Source organism: Lepidochelys kempii, chromosome 4, assembly GCF_965140265.1.
Source record: "Lepidochelys kempii isolate rLepKem1 chromosome 4, rLepKem1.hap2, whole genome shotgun sequence".
Taxonomy (NCBI): domain Eukaryota; kingdom Metazoa; phylum Chordata; order Testudines; family Cheloniidae; genus Lepidochelys; species Lepidochelys kempii.
The window spans coordinates 24,549,601-24,576,002 of NC_133259.1; the positions used below are offsets into that span (position 1 = coordinate 24,549,601).

The following is a 26,402-nucleotide window of genomic DNA, read 5'->3' on the forward strand; positions in this document are numbered from 1 at the left end:
CTAGCTCAGGAGGAGTTGAGGGAGGCGAGGCTGGGTGGCTAGCTGAACCCCCCCCCCCCCCCCCGCGAGTGGCTTACCTTGCGCTGCGGAGCCCGTGCTGCTGGCGCTCAGGATAGCCAGGGCAGGTAACACGAACGTTTGCAGTAAGTATCCCAGTCCCAGTCCGCATCGGGCAGCCGTGCTTTCCAGACCTTTCCCCATGGCTGGTCAGAGGAGCAAGCCAAGGAGGAAAACAACCACCACCAGCAGCAGCAGTCCTCGGGAAAAAGCAAGCCCCGCACTCCACTTTCTTTGGGCAAGGGGGGAGTGGGGGAGGAAGGGAAGGAGAGGGGAGCAGCTTTTCAAGAGCCTCTCCCTTCTTCAAGTGGCTGCTTCTCCTGCCACTCGTCCGGTCTGGGGAGCCTAAAGGCTGCCACCAACGTGCCCCGAGTCTGCGCTGCTTTCACAGCCCCCCCGGCTTTGCCACCGCACCCAGGCACAGGAGGAGAGGTGAGGAGAGGAGCCCTTTTCTCCCCCCCGGTCTGCTCAAGGTTGCGCGGCGGCGGTCAGGTGCCCAGACTGCTGCTGCTGCTCGGTGAAGAGGACTGGTCATTTCACAGTCCTGAGAACAAGTCTGCGGGAGCTGGGTCTTGCAGAGGAGGAAGAAGCGGCAGCAGCGGCAGCAGCATCCTAACTCCGGCTGGGGGGGGGGGGGGGTGCGCGGATTTGCATATGCGACAGAGAGCGCGCGCAAACTGGCGCCGAGAGAGCTGCACGCGCACCTAGCCCCGTGCCCGGGGGAGCCAGGGACAGAGCGCGCTTGCCCCTCTCTCCCGCCTGTGACTGTTACACCGGAGAGCGCAGCCCTGGCTAAGGCACATTGCTCCATCCAATGGAGCTCAGCCTTCCCAGAGACACCGGCAAAACCTGCGCTGGAGTCCCGGACTGGACCGCCGTTGCCCAGCCTGCCCGCCCAGGAGGCGGGAGAAAGGGCTCCTTTGCCAGCCTGCCGGATGAAAACTGCAGAAGAAGAGCCAGGAGCAACCACTGAGGGGGAGAGGCTCCCCCACCCCACCCCTGCAGACCCCACCCGCCCATCTGGGGACTGCAGCAAGGAGACCGATTGCTCTGTCATGCACCCCTCACCCTGCTAGCCGGGTACCAGAAACATTGTTCTGCCTCCAGCCAGGGCACCCCCATCCCGCAGCCTGAGATTCCCACAATCAGTCAGTGACCTTCCGTTTTATTACACGAATTGTACCCGGGCCCCACAAAGTGCTTCGGCGAGTCACCGGCGCTGCGTACGCGTTACGCTGCGGCCGAGGAACGACCCGAGCTCCCGCGGTCCGATGCCGGTCAGTGAGGAGCTACGGGGCTCTGCACACTGAAGCGCCCGCCCAGGAGCTCCACGGTACAGGGCAGAGACACCAGCCCCCGTCTCAGGGGCAGACTCACAAAACGTAGGGAGGAGGCGGCCCCATACAGGTGACTGGGCCGCCCCCCCCCCCCCACCAGGTGGCAAGAGAAAAGTTATGGGGGACCCGAGACGTGGACCGGGAAGGCTGTTGAGGGCAGCTGAGCTCTAGGGAAGGGGTCAGATTTGTCACCTCCTTGGGAATTTTGGGTCATCCCGCAAACAGATCTGGCTCCCACCCATCCCTCCCACTTGACAAGGGGATGACATCCCCAGGCAGGGCTCTTTCCCTTCTCCACAGGGGAAGGGGCAGCCTCTCCCCTCTCTCCACCAGCGAATCTGTCTTCTTTTCCACCCCAGGATGTGGGTTGGGAGATTTGCCTCTCTCCTTCCCCCCCACCCGAGCATGAAGATGAGCTCCAGGAATATGGGCGGGGGGCGGGGGAGGAGAGGGAAGGTGACATTCAGATTTAAACTGTTTTGTGGGGAGCAACATTTCATTCAAATGTTAGGAGGCCTGAATAGGAATATCATCCAAATCCCAATATTGGCCTCAGCCATCCTGCCTTTTTTTTTTTTTTTTTTTTATACCATAAGGGGTTAGGCAGAAATTCACTTAGTTGGGGAGCTCTGTTTCTCATACACACTCCTCTCTGTGTTAGACCTCTTAAATCTCACTCATTAGGGGGAAGTTTCCCACATTTTGAATTCATTTGCCAGGAAATAGTGCTTTAAAACCTTTTTTGAGTATGCAGAAGTACAGCAGAATGCTCAGGCCAGCTAGGAGATACTGATCTATTACAATTGGCTACTGATGGTAACATCTGCAAAATCCCTAGAGGAAACACTCCTGACTGGTGCCACCACATTGTGGGACAAGCAAGGATGGTATTCCCAAAGGCATTTCCTTTTCCAGGGCTCAGCAGGCTACTTACCTTGGGTGAGGTGAGGGGAGAGGGCATGAGAATTATTTTATGCTGAGCTATACTTGCAATATTTCCATATATGAACAAGCCCTACACACCATTGCCCTCCACACCCAATGGAAAATATTATTTATTATTTTCACAGGTGTGCACGTTGCTTTACACACAACAAATATCTGCCCCAACTCTAAAGCCTACATAGCACAGCTATGGATGTCAGACAAAAGTGTGGGGAGAAGTTATGGAAAGAACAAGCGTTGCAACAGTATTGCAGATGAGACCTGCTTTTGTTCTATAAACATGTCTCGTGGTTTCCCGCTTGAATACTTATGTTGATTATATTGGCTTTTCAGTCTTTTGTAAATTATCCGGTTAATGCATCAACAGAACAGCAACAACAGCAAAGCGATGAAGGGTTGCTGCAACGAAATAGGTGTTGCAATGAAAGAGTCACAATTTCGCGTGATTTGTTCTGAAGTCTGCCTCATTCAAAGTGTTGGCCGTCCTGCGTGGAGTAGTGGGGGGCAGGGGGCCACAGATCTGCACCTCTTTTCTCTGCCAAGGCCCTCTTGTCCCATTGCAATAGAGTTCTCACTGGGTTCACAGCTCAATCCTCCAGCACGGATTGTCTGGGTGAAATGAAATCCCTTGGAGCCCAGTCTTTCAGAGGAAGAAAAAGAGCAGCAGCCTAAACTTTGCCCAGGAGAGTGTGACTGTTGTGTCATACGGACATTAATATATACAACTCTAGCGCACACACGGAGCGGTGTGTGTGGAGAGAGACGTGGACAGAGAGAGATTGCGTGGGGCTGTTTGCCCCTCTCTCCTCTGCCCTCTGCGAGGATCTGACATGCAGGGACGGCGGGGGAAGAAGCCCCTGGCTCAGGCACGCTCTTCTAGCCAATGGGACTCTGCCTTTCCGGAGATACCAGCAAAACCTGCGCTGGATTTCTGGGCAGGAATCGCCTTGCTACGTCCGGCAGAGCAGAGCATCCCCTGCTTTCCTGAGCGGGGGTTTCGGGGAGGGGCAGAAAGGACTCGGCCGAGAGAACTAGGTGAGTCTGGCCGCTGCTCTCCAGAGCGCTGACAGAGGCAGCCAGGAGCTGGTTGCTTCCTTTCTCCGGGGGTGGGGGGAGAATGCAGGCGGAGGGAGAGAACCCCATTTTGGGAGAGGTGAAGAAAGCAGACCCCATGGAAACCCGGCTGGAGGAGTCCCGCTCCTGGAGGTGGGAGCGTGGAAAAGGGGAAATGAACGGGACTCTGGCATGGAGGGGAGAAATCCTCTCTGTGGAATCCCCCAGACAAGAGGGAGAGGAGGCCCTCCCAACTATTCAGCCCTGCTCCTGGGTAGATACTGGCAAGTCATGGCTGGGGAGCTTACCCTCTAATGTGGGGGATGAAAAAAGCGACCTAACTCCTCGCTGGTCCCTATCAGTTCTCACCTTCCCTTCCAACAATCTTTTATCACTTCTAGTAGGTCCCCCGATCAACAGGCCCAGCCCAGCAGTACAGGTATCAGAGATTACCCTGCTACATTGCTTTGCAAAGGTACTGCTTTGTAACAATTTACTGTGCTGATGAGTGAATCACAGCAAATAGCCCTATGCCTATTTATGGTGCTTTTTTCCCGCTCTAGACACCAGCCCCAGATTTGGTGCTCCCGAGTCTTGTGACTGAAGCTGGGGCCTGAGTGGGTGGCACATACACAAAGAATTTTCCTACATATGACATTTGTTAGGCATTTTTGTGTAATCTGTTAAAGTTGGGAAGTTTTCTCTCATTTGTTTAATATTCCAGGGGAAACTTTGCAAAGATAGAAAATAAAATGATGTAGTCCGTAGAAAATATCTGCTGCAGGGCAAAATGATTGGCACATCCACTATCACGGGGACCCTAAGTCATTGGAAGAAAAAGGGGCACAGTTCTCCAGTAAATGGAGTTCATTTATTTTTGATGATCCAGGGATTCCCATGGTTAATACTTATTTTTTTCAGAGTAACAGCTGTGTTAGTCTGTATTAGCAAAAAGAAAAGGAGTACTTGTGGCACCTTAGAGACTAACCAATTTATTTGAGCATAAGCTTTCGTGAGCTACAGCTCACTTCATCAGATGCATGCTGTGGAAAGTGTAGAAGATCTTTTATACACACAAAGCATGAAAAAATACCTCCCCCAATCCCACTTTCCTGCTAGCAATAGCTTATCTAGTGTGATCACTCTCCTTACAATGTGAATGATAATCAAGTTGGGCCATTTCCAGCCCAAATCCAGGTTTTCTCACCCCCCCTCTCCCCCCCCCCCCACACAAACCCACTCGCCTGCTGGTAATCGCTTATCTAAAGTGACCACTCTCCTTACAATGTGTATGTTAATCAAGGTGGGCCATTTCCAGCACAAATCCAGGGTTTAACAAGAACGTCTGAGGGGGTGGGGGGTTAGGAAAAAACAAGGGGAAATAGGTTACCTTGCATAATGACTTAGCCACTCCCAGTCTCTATTTTTTGAGGCTCAGCATGAAGTCCGTGGTTGGTAACCTGACCTCATGAAATAGCTCCATCCCACTTTCAAAGCAGGTATCCCCCCAACTCGGTCTTGGGATTCCCTCTGGCTACAAACCCAGCAGCCTGTCTCAAGGAGGGGTGGAAAAGTATGGGAACTTAGCTGCTTCGGAGCCACAACAGGAGTAATTGCACAAGGACAGTTATTCCGAGGCTGGATGTAAAGTAGCTGCTGGACTCTTCTGTATCCCTCCTACCTAACGTGTGTCAGGTAGATGCTAAGCAGGAGATGAGCAAGACCTGAGTAATGCAGCGTGGGATGCAGAGTAGTCACAGTTCTACGGGATACTGACTTACTGACAGGAAATGCTGAGCAAATGGCTTTTCCCTGGGGAGTAGCCCAGCCTGTTCCATTACACGGCAGCCCCTTGACAACACATTCTGCTACTGTGTGAAACACAGCGAAGAACTCAAGCTGCTATAACTAGAGCTGTTTATTGGAGAAAATGATTTAAATGACAATTCTCATTGACAGCACTTATATAGAGCTTTTCATCTTAAAAACACTTTAAAATAATTTTGGATCATATTGTGCCTCATAGGGTGAGTTCTGGATGCCCTTAAGGAGGTACATTGTGCCCTTGAGATGCATTGTTGCCTCTCCTGTGCACCCAGGCAACTCTGCTGACCTGTGGGTTGAGGCAAGGGGAGAAGTAGTATGTCCTCTCCTCTTTTGGGATGGCATCCATCCCAGGAGGCACTAGTGGGGAGAAATCCTTGCACTCTCCTTATAACAAGGACTTGTACCTGGTCCTGAACAAGAAGGGTGCTTCCATCCTTCCTCCATCTTGCACATCTATTCAAGAGCCAGCAACAATTTATGCCTCACTTATTCTTACATTTTTCCCTGTGAGAAAGTAAAATATTACTCCAGTTTAATAGATGTGGAAACTCAGACTGGGAAGTGAAGTGGCTTGGCCAAGACCACTGAAGGATTTAGTTTCAGAGGCAGGTTTAAAACTTGGGAGTTGAACAAAAAATTTCATCCGAAACTTTTTAAATAAAAAAATATAGATTTGGGTTGACTAAAACATTTAACAAATTTGACTAATAGAAGTGATTACACAATTAAAAATAAATACAGTGAAATCACTGCAGTGGACATAACCTGGAAGGCCAAGATTTTCAAAAATATGAGCCTAAAGTAAGGTTCCCAATTCCCTATTTAGACACCTGCCTAATTCCCAGAAATGTTGAGCACCAAATAGCTTTTATGGGCTTCATACACTTTTGAAAATCAGGCAGGTGCTGAAAGATAGATACAGAAGCTTAATTTCAGGCCAGGTCAGATTTTCAGAAGAGCTCAGCACCCAACATCTCCCATTCAGGCACCTAATTGAGTGAATGGAAAATCTAGGTAAAATTAAATGACTTATGAGCCTAAATCCCATTTTTAAAAGTGACTTGCAATGAAACCTGAATTCCTAAATCACTTAAGAAACTTTGAAAATTTTACCCATCTTAATTGTGTGTGCTGGGCTATTCTGAAAGCCTGGTACCTGTTTTTGGAAATATGGCCCATAGTGAAATTGATCTGATGATTTCAATTACTCAACCTACAGGAAATGAAAAAAAATACTGTCACCTAAATTGGATTTTAAACGTTCTTTAATTTTTAATAATTTATGGTGTTGGTAATATCGATAAAGATACTTTGTTGTTTACAACAAGATTTTTTAAAACAATTTAAACAAGCCTTAATTTAATTAAAGAATTTAGGAGATTGGGAATGCTGCTTCTTATTTATTTATGTTGTGGCAACACACACCAGGACTCCATGGTGGCTAGTCACTGTAGATAACAGAGATGGTCATTGCCCCAAAAAGCTTGCAATCTTGACATCTGGTTAATGACATTGGGGTAAACATATTTAGCTTTGTAAATAGAAAATGTGACTCACTGTGTTATGAGAGGCTTGGGCAGTCTTAGCTTGAACCACAGAGTGGTGCCTTGTTAGTGTGTTGATAATTATGGGCCTGATGCTGCAGCCCTTACTCACACTGTGTATCGCTTCCTCAGGCACACGTTTCCATTATGGGGCTACTTGCCTGCGGAATCATTCTCTAAACAATATGAATAAGGGATGCAGAATCAGGTTCTGTATCAGCTAATTATATTTGATTGTCAGGATGGTTTCAAATACTGAGGGACATATAAAACAATATACAGTATCTGAGTAAGGTTTGGGGGGTTGCAAGATTTTTTCTAACAGGAGTTTGCAAGATTTGTTAGCATATGGCATGCAGGTCAGTGAAAGGTATATCATGCACCTGCTTTTTGACTGTGCCATGCCTGTAGGCTCTGCCATGCCATTCTTAGTCTATTGTAGAACCTAGGGGGTATGGCACAGTGAAAAAAAAGCAGGTGTATGTCATGCCCTTCACTTTACTGACATGCATGCCACATGCTACCAAATGCTGCTCTCACAGTTTGGATAAGCAACTCCATTCTGTTTTATTCTCTCTCATACCATACAGTACTGTAAATGAGCTAAAAGAAACTGTACCCATTTTGCTCATTCCAGAAGCCCGACATTTCAAAAGTTAATGCAAAATCATTTTCAATAAGTATCTCCAAGCTTTAATTCATGCTGAGAGAGACCACTTACATTGTGAAATTTTGGAGTCTTGGTTTGAAGAAAATTTCTTTTATACTCAGTGAAACATATGGAAGTGAGATAATATCTCCCAAGCTCCCAAAATCACTATTTTGTTTGCTTATTTATGGAACAAAATGCCTTATGCCTTCTGAGAATGTCCATACCCACATAATGTTCTGGTGTGCTAAATTGGCACTGGGAACTTTATATTAGCAGCTCTATGTATCAAAACATATGTTGCCAGCCAGAGGAGGGTTCAAAGAATGAAGTATTTCACCAAATAATATATACTACACTCTTGAAGCAGACCACATTAAGGAGTTTTCAGATGGTAAGATAGGAATAAGCAGTGTACTGTGCTAAAAATGGTGCTTTTTGGCTAAAACATGCTTTCGGTTGGTTTTTGTAGCAGATACATAGCAATCTAAGACTTCACAGTACTCACTATACTGCAGAACACCTTGACATTCCAGGACTTCACAGTGACAGCAGGGACAGAACTCAAGGTCCTTCTTCAAAGGCACATATCCAAGCATCTTGAACTAAAGGAACACTTCCACTAGCTAAAGCAATGTGAGGAATAGATTCTAAAACCTTCACTCATGTTGAATGCTCTGCAAATTGTCCTGTGGATGTTGTCAAGGTTCCTCCCCCACTCTGAACTCTAGGGTACAGATGTGGGGACCTGCATGAAAAACCTCCTAAGCTTATCTTTACCAGCTTAGGTCAAAACTTCCCCAAGGTACAAAATATTACACCCGTTGTCCTTGGATTGGCCGCTACCACCACCAAACTAATACTGGTTACTGGGGAAGAGCTGATTGGACGCGTCTTTCCCCCCAAAATACTTCCCAAAACCTTGCACCCCACTTCCTGGATAAGGTTTGGTAAAAAGCCTCACCAATTTGCCTAGGTGACTACAGACCTAGACCCTTGGATCTTAAGAACAATGAACAATCCTCCCAAGACTTGCACCCGCCCTTTCCTGGGAAATGTTGGATAAAAAGCCTCACCAATTTGCATAGGTGACCACAGACCCAAACCCTTGGATCTGAGAACAATGAAAAAGCATTCAGTTTTCTTACAAGAAGACTTTTAATAAAAATAGAAGTAAATAGAAATAAAGAAATCCCCCCTGTAAAATCAGGATGGTAGATATCTTACAGGGTAATTAGATTCAAAAACATAGAGAACCCCTCTAGGCAAAACCTTAAGTTACAAAAAAGATACACAGACAGAAATAGTTATTCTGTTCAGCACAATTCTTTTCTCAGCCATTTAAAGAAATCATAATCTAACACATACCTAGCTAGATTACTTACTAAAAGTTCTAAGACTCCATTCCTGGTCTATCCCCGGCAGAAAACCAGCATATAGACAGACACACAGACCCTTTGTTTCTCTCCCTCCTCCCAGCTTTTGAAAGTATCTTGTCTCCTCATTGGTCATTTTGGTCAGGTGCCAGCGAGGTTACCTTTAGCTTCTTAACCCTTTACAGGTGAGAGGAGCTTTCCCCTGGCCAGGAGGGATTTCAAAGGGGTTTACCCTTCCCTTTATATTTATGACAGATGTCAATGAGAACCAGCTCAGTAAGAGTAAGAGGCTCAGAATCAGACCCTTAGTGATTACAAGTAAAACTTCAAAGGTACTTAAATCCCATTGTCAAAGAGACTTAGGTACTTAAGAGCATACATCTAATTGAAAGTCTATGGGACTTAGACACTCCTCAATCACTATGACACTTTTTTAAAGTATTACCTTGCTGCGGGAGCTGAGCAAATAATTCATAACAAATAATTTATCTGAAGAGTTTTGTCTCTTTTTCCATTTGTAAATTTTCTTTGAACAGGGCAATTTTTTCTTGTATTTATTCACTATTCAAATTTGTTTGATGAATAATTTCTGTGAATTCACGTAGCTCATTCATGAACAATTCATTGTGAGTATCTGAAGTATAAAATTCAAGCTGTTTTTATTTACTGTGGAGGACAAGTGGTATATTAGAGTCAGGTTCCTTGTGCACATACTTGTAATTATGAAATCAAAATTTGCTTTCTACAAATATTCACTTTAAAATCCCTGTTTTGGTGATCATTCTTGCTTGTAAACTCATTTGCTAGAGTAGTCACAGAAAGCAAATACAAAAGGGGGTAAGAATATTGTCAAAACAAATTTGTTTAAACATTCAGATTAATATTCACAGAAGTGTTTTTGAAGTTTTCATCCATCTCTTATGATATACAGTTGAGTAATTCTGATTCCATCCAGGTGAGGGCAGTATCACACACACTCTATCCCACGCATGTGTGCCAGTTCATTACAAATTGAAACATCTTAAATGCAGAAGAGAGAAAGTCACACAGAGAGAGAGAGAGAGAGAGAGAGAGAGAGAGAGAGAGAGAGTTCATTACAAATTCAAACATCTTAAATGCAGAAGTGATTAAGGTTTCAGGTGGATATCAGAATACCATGGATTCTCATCATCTAAGCATTTTGTCCTGGAACAAGCTTCTGTTAGGGCTAAGGTCTGACCCTGCTAACTATCTTATCCTACAGGAGGCTTACTTGGGCGCAAGCCTGACTTTTGCTCAAAAACTTGAATAACTTGAAAATGTAGTTTTTTCTCCGTGCAGTGTTAAAGTGACTCAGCTTTCTGGTTATGTCATATTTTTCTCTCTCTTTTGGTAGATATGTGTATATGGATCTATCTGGGAGCTGGATGTCCACATGGCTGGCAAACACAGTCAATGTTTAAGTCATAACTATTCACGTGTGTTGGTGCCATTGACATGGTTTTGGTTTACTCCATATGGATTTCTGGCTTTCCAATCCAGGATGGACTTCCTGGTATTATTGCTGTCATAGAGTCCTCTCTCTGACTCTTCAATCCTACCTCATTGCCCACATTGCTCACATCTTCTCCCTAACTTGTCTCACTATGAGGTAATGGTTTAATTATGCTTTGGGAGGGGCTTTCTCTCAAATGTTGTCCTGTGTGTTCAGCTACTGTGGTCAGAATGACCAATAATACCACGTGAATTCTCTTTTCTGTAACACATTTAAAATGTGATGTCACACAGAATTATAATGATAGCATTTATAAATCCACCTTTTGAGGCAGAAGACATATAGCATAAGAAAAATGAAATAAAAATAAAGGTAAAAAGCCCCAAAACTATGCAGCTAAAGATGTCTAAGAAGATTACTTAGACAAGTTAGATGACTTCAAGTTACCAGGGCCTGATGAAATACATTCTAGAATACTCAAGGAACTGACTGAGGAGATATCTGAGCCATTAGTGATTATCTTGGAAAACTCATGGAAGATGGGAGAAAGCCCAGAGGACTCTCTGGATAAAGGCAAATAAAATGCCAATCTATAAAAAGGGGAATAAGGACAACCAAGGAAATTACAGACCAGTCATCTTAACTTCAGTACCCAGAAAGATAATGGATCAAATAATGAAGCAATTAATTTGCAAACACATAGAAGATAATAAGGTGATATTATTAGCATGGATTTGTCAAAATCAGTCAGCATGGATTTGTCAAAAACAAATTGTGTCAAACCAATGTAATAGCTTTCTTTGACGAGGTAACAAGCCTAGTGGATGGGGGAAAGAGATAGATGTGGTATATTTTGACTTTAGTAGGGCTTTTGATACTGTCTCAAATGACCTTCTCATAAACAAACTAGGGAATACAACCTAGATGGAGCTACTGTAAAGGTGAGTGCATAACTGGCTGGAAAACCGTTCTGAGAGGGTAGTTATCAGTGGTTCACAGTCATGCTGGAAGGGCATAACGAGTGGGGTCCCACAGGGATTGGTCCTTGGTCTGGTTCTGTTCAATATCTTCATCAGTGATTTAGATAATGGCATAGAGAGTACACTTATAAAGTTTGTGGGCAATACTAATCTGGGGGGGGGGGGTTGCAAGTGCTTTGGAGGATAGGATTAAAATTCAAAATGATCTGGACAAACTGGAGAAATGGTCTGAAGTAAATAGCGTGAAATTCAGGAAGGACAAATGCAAAGTACTCCAATTAGGAAGGAACTATCAACTGCACAAATAGAAAATGGAAAATGACTGCTTAGGAAGGAGTACTGCAGAAAAGAATCTGGGGGTTATAGTGGATCACAAGCTAAATATGACACAACAGTGTAACACTGTTGCAAAAAAAGGCAACATCATTCTGGGATACATTAAGGGGTGTTGCAAGCAAGACATAAGAAGTATGTCTTCAGCTCTACTCCATGCTAATAAAGCCTCAGTTGGAGTATCATGTCCAGTTCTGGGCACCACATTTCAGGAAAGATGTGGACAAATTGGAGAAAGTCCAGAGGAAAGCAACAAAAATGATTACATGTCTAGAAAACAAGACCTATGAGTAATGATTGAAAAAAAATGGGTTTGTTTAGTCTGGAGAAGAGAAGACTGTGGGAGGAGGGGGGAAAGAAATGATAACAGTTTTCAAGTATGTAAAACGTGGTTTCAAGGAGGAGGGAAAAATGTTCTTGTTAATCTCTGAGTATAGAGGACAAGAAGCAATAGGTTTAAATTGCAACAAGGGAGGTTTAGCTTGGACATTAGGAAAAACTTCCTGTCAGGCAACTGTTTTCTTCCTGTGTATTTGTATAAGACCTACCGCAATAGGGTCCCGGATTGGATATAGTTAATAGTGTGGATGTAATATACTCATACTTCTGTAAGGCATTTGACTTGGTACCTCATGACATGTTGATTAAAAAACTAAAAAGATATAGAATTTACATGGCACACATTAAATGGATTAAAGGCTGGCTAACTGAACAAACACCTGCCAGGAATGGTCTAGATAATACTTAGTCCCGCCTTGAGTGCCAGGGACTGGGCTAGATGACTCCTTGAGGTCCCTTCCAGTCCTACGATTCTATGATTCTAAGATGTTTATGCTATTAGAAAATGAAATTGCAAAGAAAGTTAACTTATTGGAATGATATTATGGTGCTGTGCAGATCAGACAGGTCAAATACACACACACACACACACGTTTAACATTTATTTGTCTCCCTGTTGCTTAAAAACATCTTCTTTCTACCTTTTCATTAAATTTCTTTGCAAATTTGTGCACCAGCTATTTGAAGAAAATAGATAATAATTTAGCAAAGTTATTAACAATTTCAGCCCCAAACTATCCATCTAAGATAAAAAACCAGGAAAAAATATTGAAAAAATCTCCACTTTGTAAATCAGAATTCAAAATTGATGGTTTATTTTATGGAAAGTTCAAAATGTGAAAAAATCTGACCAGCTTAAGTAGATGGCTCCCTTACACCTTATTAGTAGGCTCTGATTTACTCTAGAGATGGATGAGGTGTCATAGTGCCATAAAGCCAGACTGACTGCTCAGACAAAAAAAGGAGTGATTAGAGAAATAGTCAAATTCCTATGCAAAATGGGTGGTGCTGTCATTAAGTCCAGGTGGATTTCCTATGGATGCCTTTAAGCTTGAGTCTTAGGGCTTGTCTACACATACAACCTTGTAGTGGAGCAGCTGCACCAATTTAGCAGTGCCGCTGTAGTGCTTCAGTGAAGACGCTACCTACACCATCAGGAGAACTCCACCTCGCTGAGAGGTGGTAGCTATGTTGATGGGAGAAGCCCTCCCATTGACATAGTGCTGTCTACACCAGGGGTTAGGCTAGTATAACTATGTCACTGAGGGCTGGTCTTCACTACAGGGAGATTGACGCTGTTGCAATCGATGTAAATGCAGCGTGCTCTCCAGTCGACCCCGGTACTCAGCTCCCTGAGAACAGTAAGGGAAGTTGACTGGAGAGCATCTCCCATCGATGCAGTGCAATGAAGACGCTGGGGTAAGTCGACCTAAGTTACGCTACTCCAGCTACGTGAATAACTTAGCTGGAATCGATGTAGTTTAGGTCGACTTACCTCTGTAGTGAAGGCAAGCCCTGAGTTATAATCACACCGTTGACCCATACTAGCATAAGTGCCTAGTGTAGACCAAGCCTAACTGATCTATCCCTAAGCCACAGGTGGAGGCTTTTTATCTTGATCTCTTGGCGACAGCACCAATAGTGTTTCAAATACACAGCCAAAAATAAATCCCTGTACTTAAAGCAAACATTATACAGTTTATGTACAAATTCCTTTTTAACTTATTGATTAGAATAAGGGGATGCTTTTGTACTATACTGCAAGTTATGAGTATATCTACTGCTTATGAATTCAGAGACAAAGGAGTAAAACAAGCATGTGTAAAAACAAAAGGAAAATGGAATTTCTTTAAAATGCATCCTACAATTATTTTCATAATGGCAGTTATAATATTAATTTCATTATCATTTTACAATAGACCTTATGTTTTGTGAATCATTATTCTTAGTTTAGGTCATATAATTAACAGTAAATTCAATCATTTAGCAGTAATTAGATGACATCCTGCATTTCTGCTAAAACAAGCTATCTCTACTGGAGTTGAAAAATAATATATGTAATACAAATTGGTAAATCCAAACAGATTAATAGATTTTAAGGCCACTTTGATGATCTAGTCTTGCCTCCTTTATAACACAGCCAATAGAACTCCCCTGAAATAATACCCAGAGCAGATCTTTTAGAAAAATACCCAATTTTGATTTAAAAACTGTCAGTGATGAAGAATCTACCACAACATTTGGTAAATTGTTCCAATCGTTAATTACGCTCTCTCTTAAAAAATTATGCTTTATTTCCAGTTTGAATTTGTCTAGCTTCAACATCCAGCCATTAGATCATGTGATATGTTTCTCTATTGGTCTGAAGAGCCCAATATTAATATTTGTTCCCCATGTAGATACTTACAGACTGTAATCAAGTCACCCCTTAACCTTCTCTTTGTTAAACTCGATTGAGCTCCTTGAGTCTATCACTGTAAAACAGGTTTTCTAATCTTCCAATCATTTTAGTGGCCCTTCTCTGAACCCTCTCTGATTTATCAACATTGCTCATGAACTGTAGACAAAAGAACTGGACACACTATTCCAGCAGAGATTACACCAGTGCCAAATACAGAGATAAAATAACCTCTCTACTCCTACTAGAAACTCACCCATTCGATGATGATTCCTCATCTACAATTACTTTTTGAGATGTATCAGTTGGCCAGCCTTTAATCCATTTAATGTGCACCATATTAATTTTATATCTTTTTAGTTTTTTAATCAACATGTCATGAGGTACCAAGTCAAATGCCTTACAGAAGTCTGAGTATATTACATCAACACTATTAACTATATCCAGTTCAGGACCCTATTGTGGTAGGTCTTGTATAAATACACAGGAAGAAACAGTTGTTGCCTCAAAGAGCTTACAGTCCAAGAACTAACACACCCACAGGTAAATAAACCTGTCATCTACAATTCCCTAATGTAACAGCATACATTATAACTGAAACTTTTATCCTGAGTAAATTTTAATTATTTTAGGTCTGCTTCTCCCCCAAGCCCCATTGACTTCAATGGGAGCAAGATCAGGCCATTTGGCAGTATTCATATAAGTTACTTGTGCAGAAAACTTTGCAGGATTAGGCACTTTATTTGCAAGACTGCATTTACCATAAATACAACACCCCAGAGTCTGTTATTTCTGCTCTGGAGCACTAGAGGTTATCAGCAGCTGTCCAGTCTATTATATCTTTAATTCAAGGCTTATACTTTATATATATATTGTTTCAATTTTGAGTAACACCTTGGAAACTAATATCAAATAAATGACTGTATAATGGATGGCCCTTTGGCTGTGATAGCACACAATGCATTCCATTATTAGAAATCTTTGTCGATCTATGTACAAGGATTATTAAGTAGCTTGCACTGAATTTCTTAGTTCATTTCATACCACATGCATTCATAAATTAGATGATGGTAATCTATTAATAAAAACTTAATATTCTACATTATCCTCCGTAAAAATATTCACTGGTTTTTTTTAATGAAATAAAACTATCCACAGAGTCTTTAAGAAGCTGATGAGATGTAAGGCAGATTAAAATCTTGGTTTTATAATGGCCCAAGACAAGGCTTACTCACTTTTTCCAAGAGGCGATACTGTAACATACTGTAAGAAAACAGGTAGGACAAACCAGAGTTCTTTGTGCCAAGTGTGTCTCTCCTTCTGGCAGAGAGCGACAAAAAATGGGTCAAACTGGGACAGGGTGCACAGCAACCTCTCCTGTCTTTGAGCCTGTACCGACTCTTCCATCTCAATTCTATGGTCAGGAAGTAAAGGAGGGGATGTGTTGTGGGAGCAGACGTATTCTGTAACATGCTCCCTGGGGGAGCCACTAGATTTCCTACCAGAAATTCACTACGGAGCTAGTGCTACCCTTAGAAGCACCAACTTCCTTTCCTTGCCTGCAGGCCCTATAGAGAGGTATGCATTATGGAGGAATGGACAGAGAGAACAACAGAGGCATGTCTCCTGCAGAAGTGAGGTGGAAGGAGGTAGGCAGCACTGGTTTATTACAAGAAGATCCCAAATTCCACAAGGTTTGACAATGGATTGTCAGTCCTTGTGGAGTTTTGAAGCTTCATTCCTGCAACCCTCTACTATGTTTATACTCCCCCAGATCCCTCCCACTAGAGCTTAATGTGAGGAGGAACTCAGTGAGCCTGACTGTGTGGAGGCAGCAGCTGACTTTTCATCAGGTGGTGTCGGGGAGGTCACGTGTCTCCCTAGATTTGCTGCTTGGCTTGTATTGAGCATGCTCACACGGACTGAGCATGCTCAGTAACACTGCTGACTCTGTGCCCCCCTCACTGTGCCCCCCTCACTATTGGTAGGCACAAGTCATCTCTGCTTTTCATGTGCCTCTTTTCTTAAAAAATGGAAGATTTTGCTATTTTAAAAGAAAAACAAAGAACTGTATTTAATGTTACAAAGGTGAACAACTGGGAAGAGTGTAGGGGATGCAAAAAGCTGAGAAACAGCAATACAGTATATTTATAAACAACAAAATTTTGTTATTTGGAACAGTGAGAACAATAATATATACTAGCATGATAATAATTATACACAGCTATGCACCAAGGAGAGGTTTCAGCAATTTTCTCCTCTGTAGTTGAAAAGTTTTATTTTCTGGATAGTTTAGCTCCCACCATACATACATACAGAACAAATCAGCTTCTCTATGTTCTTTAGTCAATTTACTTTTTTGCAGAATTAACTTGTCTTGCACTTAGAATTATTATTTTTATGATTTATTATTTGTATTATTGTAGTACCTGGGAGCCCTAGGTTTGCTTTTACAGTAAATATTTCTTGCTCACTCTTAGGGCCTTGCTCCCCTTCTCTTTGAGTGACACTATGTGGCATTTAACCTTTTCAGCCTTGTGACTTATTTTGAGCTCCTGCTCCTCTGTATTATCCCGTCTGGTGGGAAGGCTGCCAGCAGAACAGAACAGCAGGGGACATAGTAGCTATTTCCTGCAAAGGACCAATGGGATGAACAAAGCCAGTTCCTGCAGATCTTGGTTCCACCCCAGGTCTCCCACAGACCAGGTAGCACAACAATCTGATTCATGATGTCGCCTTTGGCAGAGTGTCCTTGCCAACAGCCTGTCCATGCTCCCTTTTGGAGTAAGCAAAATCTGTGGACTGCGAGTTACAGCTGCCAGGTCAGTAGCAGTTTACAATGCAGGTTCTATTATGTGTTTGGTTGGTTTGAATGAGGGACTTGCTTGATAGAGGATTTCTCCTTGACTTCTTGCCCCTGTCAGCCACTTTGTTCTCATGGAGCTCTGCTCATGAGTTGCAGACACAGAGCCATATCATGAGAAGACATTTCCCATGTAGCCTCAATCCATTTTTTCATGGGCCTCTGTCCCTTCATTGCATTTTTAAGGCCACTCTGTTCCCCTCTGCACTAGGAATACTGCGTGCCCTTCATGTTTATAATAGAAGTAAAATCTCCTGTGATAAAGATCTTAGGAGCAAAAGGCACGTCTACATTCAATATGTTTATTCTCCTTGCGGTTTTCCGCAGACTTAGTATATATATGGTCTTATGAGTAAGATCTGTTTATTCAATACCACAACGCCAGTGTTAATTATTTATCCTTATCCAAACCAATGCTAAAAGTTAGTGTCTGGAAAAAAAGGTCTAAGAAGAGTTTAATGTGGTTGGGTTAGTATTAGTCTCAGATCTAGATTGGCTTTACCAATATCAGATCTCTGTTCCATAACTTGGAAAGTTTATCAGTTTTCTATCAAACCAATGATAGACATTACTTATAAGATTGTTTAGGCAAAGACTTTGGTTTTGACTGCTAATTTTAGAAAAGATAATAGTCTTCAAGACATCCATTCCAAATCTGTCGTCTCCCTGAAACCAGTTTGTGAATTCTAGATAGTGTAATTGGCTCCTTGCCTCTAAGTCATACAAAACCCTCTGAACTGAGATGATTTGTAAGGTTTTACAGGAGATATATAGAAAAGCACAGATACCAAAGCTAATAGAGTTTGCCTGGACATTAGACTGATGTTGATTCTCTGCTGTTCAGTGGCATGATTCAGTATTCGGTGCAAATTTGTGGATTTCTGACAAAAAGACATTTTTAGCACCATTGCAACTACTTGATTCATTTGGAGGCACTGATAAATAGACATAGCTGGCAGTGGAATTAGAAGCTGAGCTATCCTGTTTTTTTCTCTCTCCTATTAATACCAGGTGATGATTGGTGTTGTGAGGCATAAACTCAGAGCAACTGGATGAGAAAAGGAAAAAAGTGGTCGGGAAACATATACAATGTGTGAAAAATGAGAGCATACCTTCCATGCTGTCACCTTCACCACTCAGTTGAGCTCTTCAGCACAAAATACCTCATCAGATATCTAAATGGCTATTTATGGTATCCAAATGCCCAGTTTGTGTGTGCATTAGCAGAAACTACACACACAGGACTGGGAATGCAATTGCACATTTATTATTGCAATTCACTGCGGGCTTGTGTGTTTTTGAAAATCAGGCCCACGGTATGTAATATGGTCTTCACTTCTGCCGGAAATAGTTTTCATGTGGACCCACTGTTTGTGGTTTTTAATCCAACTGGTTTGTAAACAGAGATGCTATTCTCCTCACATACCACAGTCATATCCTTCTACATTTAAGCATCAGTAGAATTTGTGCCAAAGGTGAACATTAACCAGAGACCTGTCCCTTTAATTACATCTGCTACTGATACAAATAGGCTTTATAACTCTAAAATCTCCTACCAGTACTCTTAACTACTGGTGAGAGATTAAGTGTTCACAAGTTTAAGACATTCCAAATGTTTCACTGAGGGTAATCCTATTAGTTGAAGACTCTAAGGTCACTGCTGGAATCAGGTACTGGTTTGGTTAATGGATTTTATACGCAGAGTAAAAAATATGTGGAAATATGTGATCCAAGACAAGAGTAAGGAAATTTAGTTTAGAAAGTAAGTTTAAAAGTTTGGATATGTGTGGATGGCTTCTTAGAGGACTTCTAATGGCCTATCAAGCCTCTCACCTGCAGGGTATGACTTCAAATCCAGCCCAGACTGGTGGTAACTAAGTTATTGAGCCTGATTCTGCAACCTTTAATCAGGTTGAGTATCACTTACTCACATGAGTAATCCTATTAATTTATCTATGAATACTTCATCTCAAAATAAATTGCAGGATAAGGTCTGGTGGCCAGTGTGAAATATATTTAGTGGCGAGTCCAGTTTCCAGAAGGGAGGAGACCATAAAGAAAAAGCTATTATCATTATCATGATCTCCTGTATAACACTGGTCATAGAATGCCCCCAAAATAAGTCCTTTTGAACCAGCACATATCTTTTAAAAAAACATCCAATCTTGATTTAAAAATTCCAAGAGATGGTGAATCCACCATGACCCTTGGTAAATTGTTCAATTGATTAATTATCTTCACTGTTAAAAATGTATGCCTTATGATTTATCAATCATACAGCATCATGTGTACCCACAACACTCCACAGTACCTGCCCCAAAGAATGCATAGTCTAGGTAACATACAACCTGGCATGAAACATGGAGATATGATGATAGGTAAGAAATTTGGAAGAGGAGGGAGATTTACATGGTCTCAGATCAGGAATTCACTTGCTTTTGAAGTTTACAAGTTGAAGTTTACAAGTCATGTTTGTTCCAAATATATGTGTAAAACTGTAAGTTCTTTGGGGCAAAGCCCAGGTATTTGTGTGTATTTGTGCAGTGCCTAACACAATGGCATGCAAGTGGGCATACAGACTGAAAAGAAGTGGTCTCTCCCGTTTATAGGCTCATAGAATCATAGATTTTAAGGTCAGAAGGAACTATCATGATCATCTAGTCTGTCCTCCTGCACATTGCAGGTCACAGAACCTCAACCTCATATGCCTGTAATAGACCCCTAACATCTGGTTGAGTTACTGAAGTCCTCACATCATGGTTTAAAGACTTCAAGTTACAGAGAATTCACCATTTACACTAGCTTAAATCAGCAAGTGCCCATGTCCCATGCTCAGAGGAAGGCAACCGCACCCCAAGGTCTCTGCCAGTCTGATCAGGGGGAAGAATTGCGCCCTAACCCCAAATATGGCGATCAGTTAGATTCTGAGCATGTGGGCAAGACCCATGAGCCAGACACCTGGGAAAGAAATCTCTATAGTAACTCAGAGCCACTCCATCTAGAGCTCCATCTCCAGCCATTGGGGATTTTTGCTGCTAGCAGTTGCAGATGGGCTATTGTAGGCAGTCTCATCATAACATGCCCTCCATAAATTTATCAGTCTCTGTCTTGAAGCCAGTTAGGTTTTTTGCCCCTACTTCTCCCTTGAAGGGCTGTTCCAGAACTTCACTTCTCTGATGGTTAGACACCTTCATCTAATTTCAACCCTAAACTTTAAGCCATATTGATGCTCAGACGTGGAAAGCATCTGTAGCCCTGTTGATGCTCGAACTGTTCTAAAGAAGAAGAGTCTCCAAAGCTGTCAGTCTTGTATCTTTCATAATCAGTTCACACACAAACAAAATTATGGAGAGGCAGAAAGTGTCTCCATAAACAGAGACCCATTACAAGTCAATTTTGAGACACCCAGAGTCTTGTAAGTTACAAAGATGTTTACAAATTCAAAATGCTAGGGTTAAGTCTTGATAGCAAATAGATTTCTTTTCCTGAAAATTTCAGGAGATTCACAAGTTGTTTTCAAGATAAAGAAAATTAAAAATTAAAGACTTTGCAAGTCTTGTGGCTCACAGTGAAAGTTGTATTGGCGAACACCAAAATCTGTAAGGTGAATTTTCACATTGCAACATCATTCACTGAATGTATGCACTTCCGTGGGATAGAATATTTACACCCACTACCTAAACTGGACATTTTCATTCTTTATAATGTTTTTAGGCCATGGTCTTGCACATATGTACACATGTGATTAATTTTATGCAAGTATCCCAGTATTACTCAAGTGTGTAAAATTTCACACAAATGTAAGTATCTGCAGGGATTGAGATCTAAGCATTCTAAATTTAATGTAATTCAATTTTAAATATAATGCTCTTCTTATGAACTTTGTATACGGATTATACTGTTTACTGTAGCATTCCTTAATTTCAACTGTACAACATTTGTTGTATTGGAATTATAAAAGAAACACATGGGTAAATCGGTTTCTGTTATGTCACCCAGCATTATCCAGTATGTTTCCTAATTGCACAGTGGCAGAATTTCAATGTAAAGCAGTGGCACTTGTGACTGGTTGAGTCTGGTCTGCCATTATGTCACATTTTGTGCAGTTCTGCATTTATATACATTTTAATGATACTCAAAATAGAATGCCAAAACCACTGCGCTTTGCTTGAACTGTAAAAAAAGTCTTGAGTCATATAGTCCAGAAGTAAAGAAGGAAAGAAAAAAAATAAAGAAATAAAATGGAAGGTGAAAAAAATGTAAAAGGGGACTTGCCTGGAAGCAGTTATATAGAAATAGCAACAGTAAAATCACCCTAAAAATGAGGAAATATAACCCTCTGACAAATGTTTTAAGTAGGTATTTTTATTAATGTGTGACAAATTAAATATTTAATGCATTAATCCCCTTGACTGAAAAAACTTAAGCACATGAGTATAATTACTCACATACTTAAAATAAATATGTGCATATGTTTGCATAGGATGTGGGTTTGTGTGACTAGAGTGACAACAGAGAAAGAAAGAAATCTACAAAAAAAAGAAATCTGAACATTAAACTGAAAAACAGTAAAATTGATTAATAAAAGTTTTCATCAAAAATGGAGAAAGTCTCATCAAAATCATTTTGTAAAATTATTCTTTTGTAAAAAAAAAGCCACTTTTTCTCAAAGTTTTCATCATTTTTTACTAGTTCTAATAATTAAAGCCCCAGTCCTTGAAACAGTTATGCATTTGTGTAACTTTATGCATGTGAGTAGTCCCATTGGAATCAATGCTGCTCATAACTCTGGTGCTAAAGTTATTCACACTTGTTTTCAAGAGTAGAGGTTGGGGGCTAAATTTGCAAATGGGGTTCTACTGCAATAATTGTTTCCAAATGGTTATAGAACATTTCAACCCAAATGGTAAAAGTTTCATTATGTTCTGCCCAAAGGTTCTTGAATATTTGAGTCAAAATGGTTCAGCCAATTTTGAATGAGAAAAAAAAAGGGGGGCGGAATCCACCACTTTTTCCCTTAGAAAAGTATTTTCGTGACTTTTTTTGAACAACTCTGTAGCTGAAATGACTGAGGTTTAAAAGTTGTCATTTGCCATATAAATAGTTCTTCATGCATAAGCGTTCATGCATGGCCTTCATTGTTAATTTTTGTTATATTTGGTTTTATTTGCAAACTTTTAAAAAAAATTCAATGTTGCTTCCTTTTCTTTTTGTTCATTTTAAAAAAATAAGGATGTTAGCCTTCCTAAAATACTTTTTGGGTAACGTCTTGCTCGCACTTTCCAACTTCAGCAACAGCATTGGCAGCACACAAACTGATCTTGGGTTTGCAATTTGTTAAAGTCTGATATCCACACTAACACCGTCACTCGAAAGAATATCCTGTGTCCCAGCTTCAAGGATATCAACAGCCAACTGATCTAGAACTTACAGTAATAGGACCTCCATGCAGGGAAGCAGAAATCTAAATAAGTGAAGCAGGTGACAAGACAATTTGCATAAATTTGTGACTGAATGTCAAAAAGATGTGATTCAGCTGCAAAACTCAATAACCCCTATTTCTGAGTAAACCAAAACCAAATTCAACTGTGGTTACACCCAAGCAGTTCAATAAAGTTCGAGTACTCTCAGACATGGTGGTGGATGCTGAACTACAGGTATGGTACCTGGGAACTGGTACTCGGGCTACCTCTCAACTTGCTGGCAGCATCACGCTTGTATTCATTCCTGGAAGTACTGCTTTTGGAAGTGTGTCTCCTAGAACTCGTATTGCAGCATTGGATGATATTGATTAACTCATATTTCTATATTATTTTTTGGACCTCTGGAACAATATTTAAACATGACTTCAATAGCTCACAGACAGGTGGGTACCTGAAAGGTACATGTGGGCATTATGTTTTCGTAGGTTGTCTCATCTCTAAAAATCAATATAGATCAGGGGTGGGCAAACTACGGCCCACGGGCTGGATCCGGTCCCTCGGGGCTTTGGATCCAGCCCACGGAATTGCCACCCCCGTGGCGCCGTGCCACTCTGGGAAGCGGCCACACCACAGCCCTGCAGTTCCTGGGTGTGGGGGAGCAGAGAGCTCCGCACGCTGCTCTTGCCTGTGGGTACCTCCCTCAAAGCTCCCATTGGCCAGGAACAGGTTTCCGCAGGGAAACACGCGGAGCCCTCTGCGCCCCCCACCCCACTCCCAGGGGTCACGCAGGGCTTCCCGGAGTGGCGCGGCTTGGGACCGGGGCTGGGGCCAGCAGGCAGGGAGCCTGCCCTGGCCCCAGCACGTTGCACTGCCACCCCGGAGCCGCTCTAGATAAGCAGTGCCTGGCCGGAGCCTGAACACCTCCTGCACCCCGCACCCCAACTCCCTGTCCTGAGCCCCCTGCCGCATCCCGCACCCATCCTGCATCCCAGCCCCCTGCCCTGAGCCCCCTCCCACACCCTGCACCCCTCCTGCACCTCAACCCCCTGACCTGAGCCCCCTCCTGCACACCACGCCCCTCCTGCACCCTAACCCCCTTCCCTGAACCCCCTCAGACACCCCGCACCTTTCCTCTGCCCCAACCCCTTGCCCTGAGCCCCTTCCTGCACACCTCACCCCTCCCACACCCCGCACTCTGCCCCCACACCCCAACCCCCTGCCCCGGCCCTGCAAGCAATTTACCCACCCAGATGTGGCCCCTGGGCCAAAAAGTTTGCCCACCCCTGATATAGATAAAAAGGCATTTATTGCAGTTTGCTATTACACAGCCACACCTCAGATAGTAACACTTTGACAGCAACGATCTTCTGCGCTCTTAGCCCCGAACTGAAGTTAAAAGCAGGGAGATATACAAAATTAAATGTTAAGTGAGCTGATACAGTACTTTAAATTGGAGGACTTCATCTCTCATTTGTATATGACTGTCTATTACAGAAAGAAAACACACAAAAATCTACCTTAAAAATGTAATGTAAAGAATGTCTCAAAACATGGGAGCATCTTCAGAAGAGCATTTGACACTACATCAACATTCAATGAAGTGAGATTCCTTCGAGGAGGAGGAGGAGAGGAGAGTAAAGGAGTTTCTATTTGAAATACAATGACCTGAGAAGTTCAAGAAGAAGTAGATTTAGACTTCTCTATGTGAAAAATGTATGCTGCCATCTGTGTCTCTCTGAGTTACTACATTACACTGTGATTTGGAACTTGATGTAAACTATTGTACTATGAAGAGAAAGGAATTATTTTGGAGCCTCATTGACTCAGCATTTATACATACCTGACATCCTTCCAGGGTTTGCAAAGATATTATGTTAGCTTGCCAAATAACTTACAGACACATCTAGGGGCTTGGAACCTGCAACTAGATCCATGCGGGCAGACTCCCGAGCTCACACAGAACACTGTTAGGATTCACAGGGCTCCTGTATGAATCCAACTGTAGGATCAGGATCTTGCAGTGTTTCTCTTGTAGAAAATGCCATAACTTCTATGTAAATATCCTCTAGATTAGTTTGTATTCCAATGGCATGTAAGTAGCACTCTCTCAATGATCTGGAAACCGTTATGGATGACTGACATATTTGGTTGGGAAATACACCTAGATTGAATTTGCCCAGACCAAAATTGCTAGACTAAAATCAAGTTGGGATATATATTTTCTAAGATACAAGATCACATATTTGTGAGTATTGCTTTGTCCAAACACAGCCTGTAACATTATTAGTTTTTATGCAAAGTTTTATTTTATTTAGAATCAAAAGGGTTCTGCTCTTGGACAAATTTGGAATTCCAGGGCTCCATAATTCTAATTCTAATACAAGTCTTCATGAGATCATGTAGTCCTTACCATTCAAAATTCCTATTGGAAAACTGGGGTTTTGTGCCATAATGATTGCAGCATTGGAGCCAAAGACCAAGATTTTCAGAAATGGATGCTCAAAGTTAGGCACAAGAGTGCTGAGTACTAATCAGCTCCCACCGAAGTCAATGAATTAGTAGGGGAAGGCCTGAGGTCACATTCCTAGAGTTAAAAATTGAATTGTGGTCAATCCTGATTTCCAATTTGACAGCTAATTAGCAAGCAGAACAGGCCTAAAAAATCTCAGCAAATAAATACATTCAGATCAGAGCTGCAAATCAATGGCTCTGTCTTTTGTCCAATGCGTGCAACTTACATTCTAAACCTATCGCCTGTTTTTATGACAGATGGCTTGTAAATATATCTTACAGTTTTACAGCACCTGCCATTCTGAAAAATCTCAAAGCACTAACTCGTCTGCTTTTATTAATGAGCGTACACAGCACAACCAGGGGTGATTTTCCTCTGAGATGCAGCATGGGCCACTGGAGAGCACTGAACTGGGATTCAGGAGATGTAGGTTCTATCCCCAGCTCTGCCACTCACATGCTGTGTGATCATGGGCAAGTCACTTTACCTCTTTTTCTCTCTCCCACCTTTTATCCATATAGTCTATTTAGACACTAAGCTCTTCAAGGCAGGGCCTGCTGTCTTATTATGTGTTTGTACAGACTTTCTAAAATGGGCACCTGATCTCCCTTGTGGATCTGAGGTGATATAATAATAATAATTAATAAGAACAACAATCACCAACCGTACTAAGAGTTTGGTGAGCCCTTGCTCCATGTTCAAGGGCATTGCACACCCTGTGGCTGACCAGTTGGGACTGTTCCCTTTTGACTAGCGGCCTACAGTGTATGTCTCATCCGGTTAATTTCTTTTATTGTTTATCTGCAGGTGTCAGTGGATGTATTTGAGCAGCCTGGGAGCAGTTCTTTATTGTGACATACACTTCGAGAGACCAAGTGGTTTTCCTGGTTTTTGTAAAGTGCCTGCTGCATGCAATCTGTCTTTTTGGCACCTCAAAGTCTTATGAACCTTGTGTCTTCCTGTCTTCTGCTGCTTGGCTATTGTCTTGTTTACAAGTTTTTTTGGAACTTAAATGTCAACAGGTGTGATAGAGTGTATGAAGGCATGCCGTGCCGATGCTTCGGTCCTGGCACAGAAATGTGGCTAATTAAAATCTCATCAGTGTGTGTTCTTTTCTGTTAATAACAAGAATTAAAAGTAGTTCACACACACACAAGTATGTGCGCACACACCCACACAAATAAACCTGTAATTTCTGGTATAATTATATTTTGCTTCAGTCAAAAAACACCCCAGTCAGCTTGTAAAAGTCTTTGTGCTTTCAATACATAAAGAGCAACTTTTGAATCAAA

The 26,402-nt window shown here is 42.2% G+C and overlaps 1 protein-coding gene and 1 long non-coding RNA gene across 25 annotated transcripts in view; one reads left to right on the forward strand and one right to left on the reverse strand.

Annotated features, from left to right (window-relative positions):
* UNC5C (unc-5 netrin receptor C) overlaps positions 1–863 on the reverse strand; it is a 398,952-nt gene extending 398,089 nt beyond the window's left edge. For 23 of the 24 annotated variants that reach the window (XR_012158488.1, XR_012158469.1, XR_012158478.1 and 20 more), the window contains exon 1: positions 78–863. Coding sequence is in view for 1 of the 24 variants with exons in the window: in XM_073340726.1 (XP_073196827.1) it covers positions 78–201 (124 nt within the window). In the remaining 23 variants the exon portion in view is untranslated. The remainder of the gene's footprint in view (positions 1–77) is intronic. The other variant, XR_012158487.1, reaches the window with a different exon arrangement.
* Positions 864–2,004: 1,141 nt separating this feature from the next.
* On the forward strand, positions 2,005–26,402 carry LOC140910242 (uncharacterized). The gene is made up of 2 exons (XR_012158489.1): positions 2,005–3,374; positions 25,918–26,402. It is a non-coding gene; the product is annotated as an uncharacterized lncRNA (long non-coding RNA).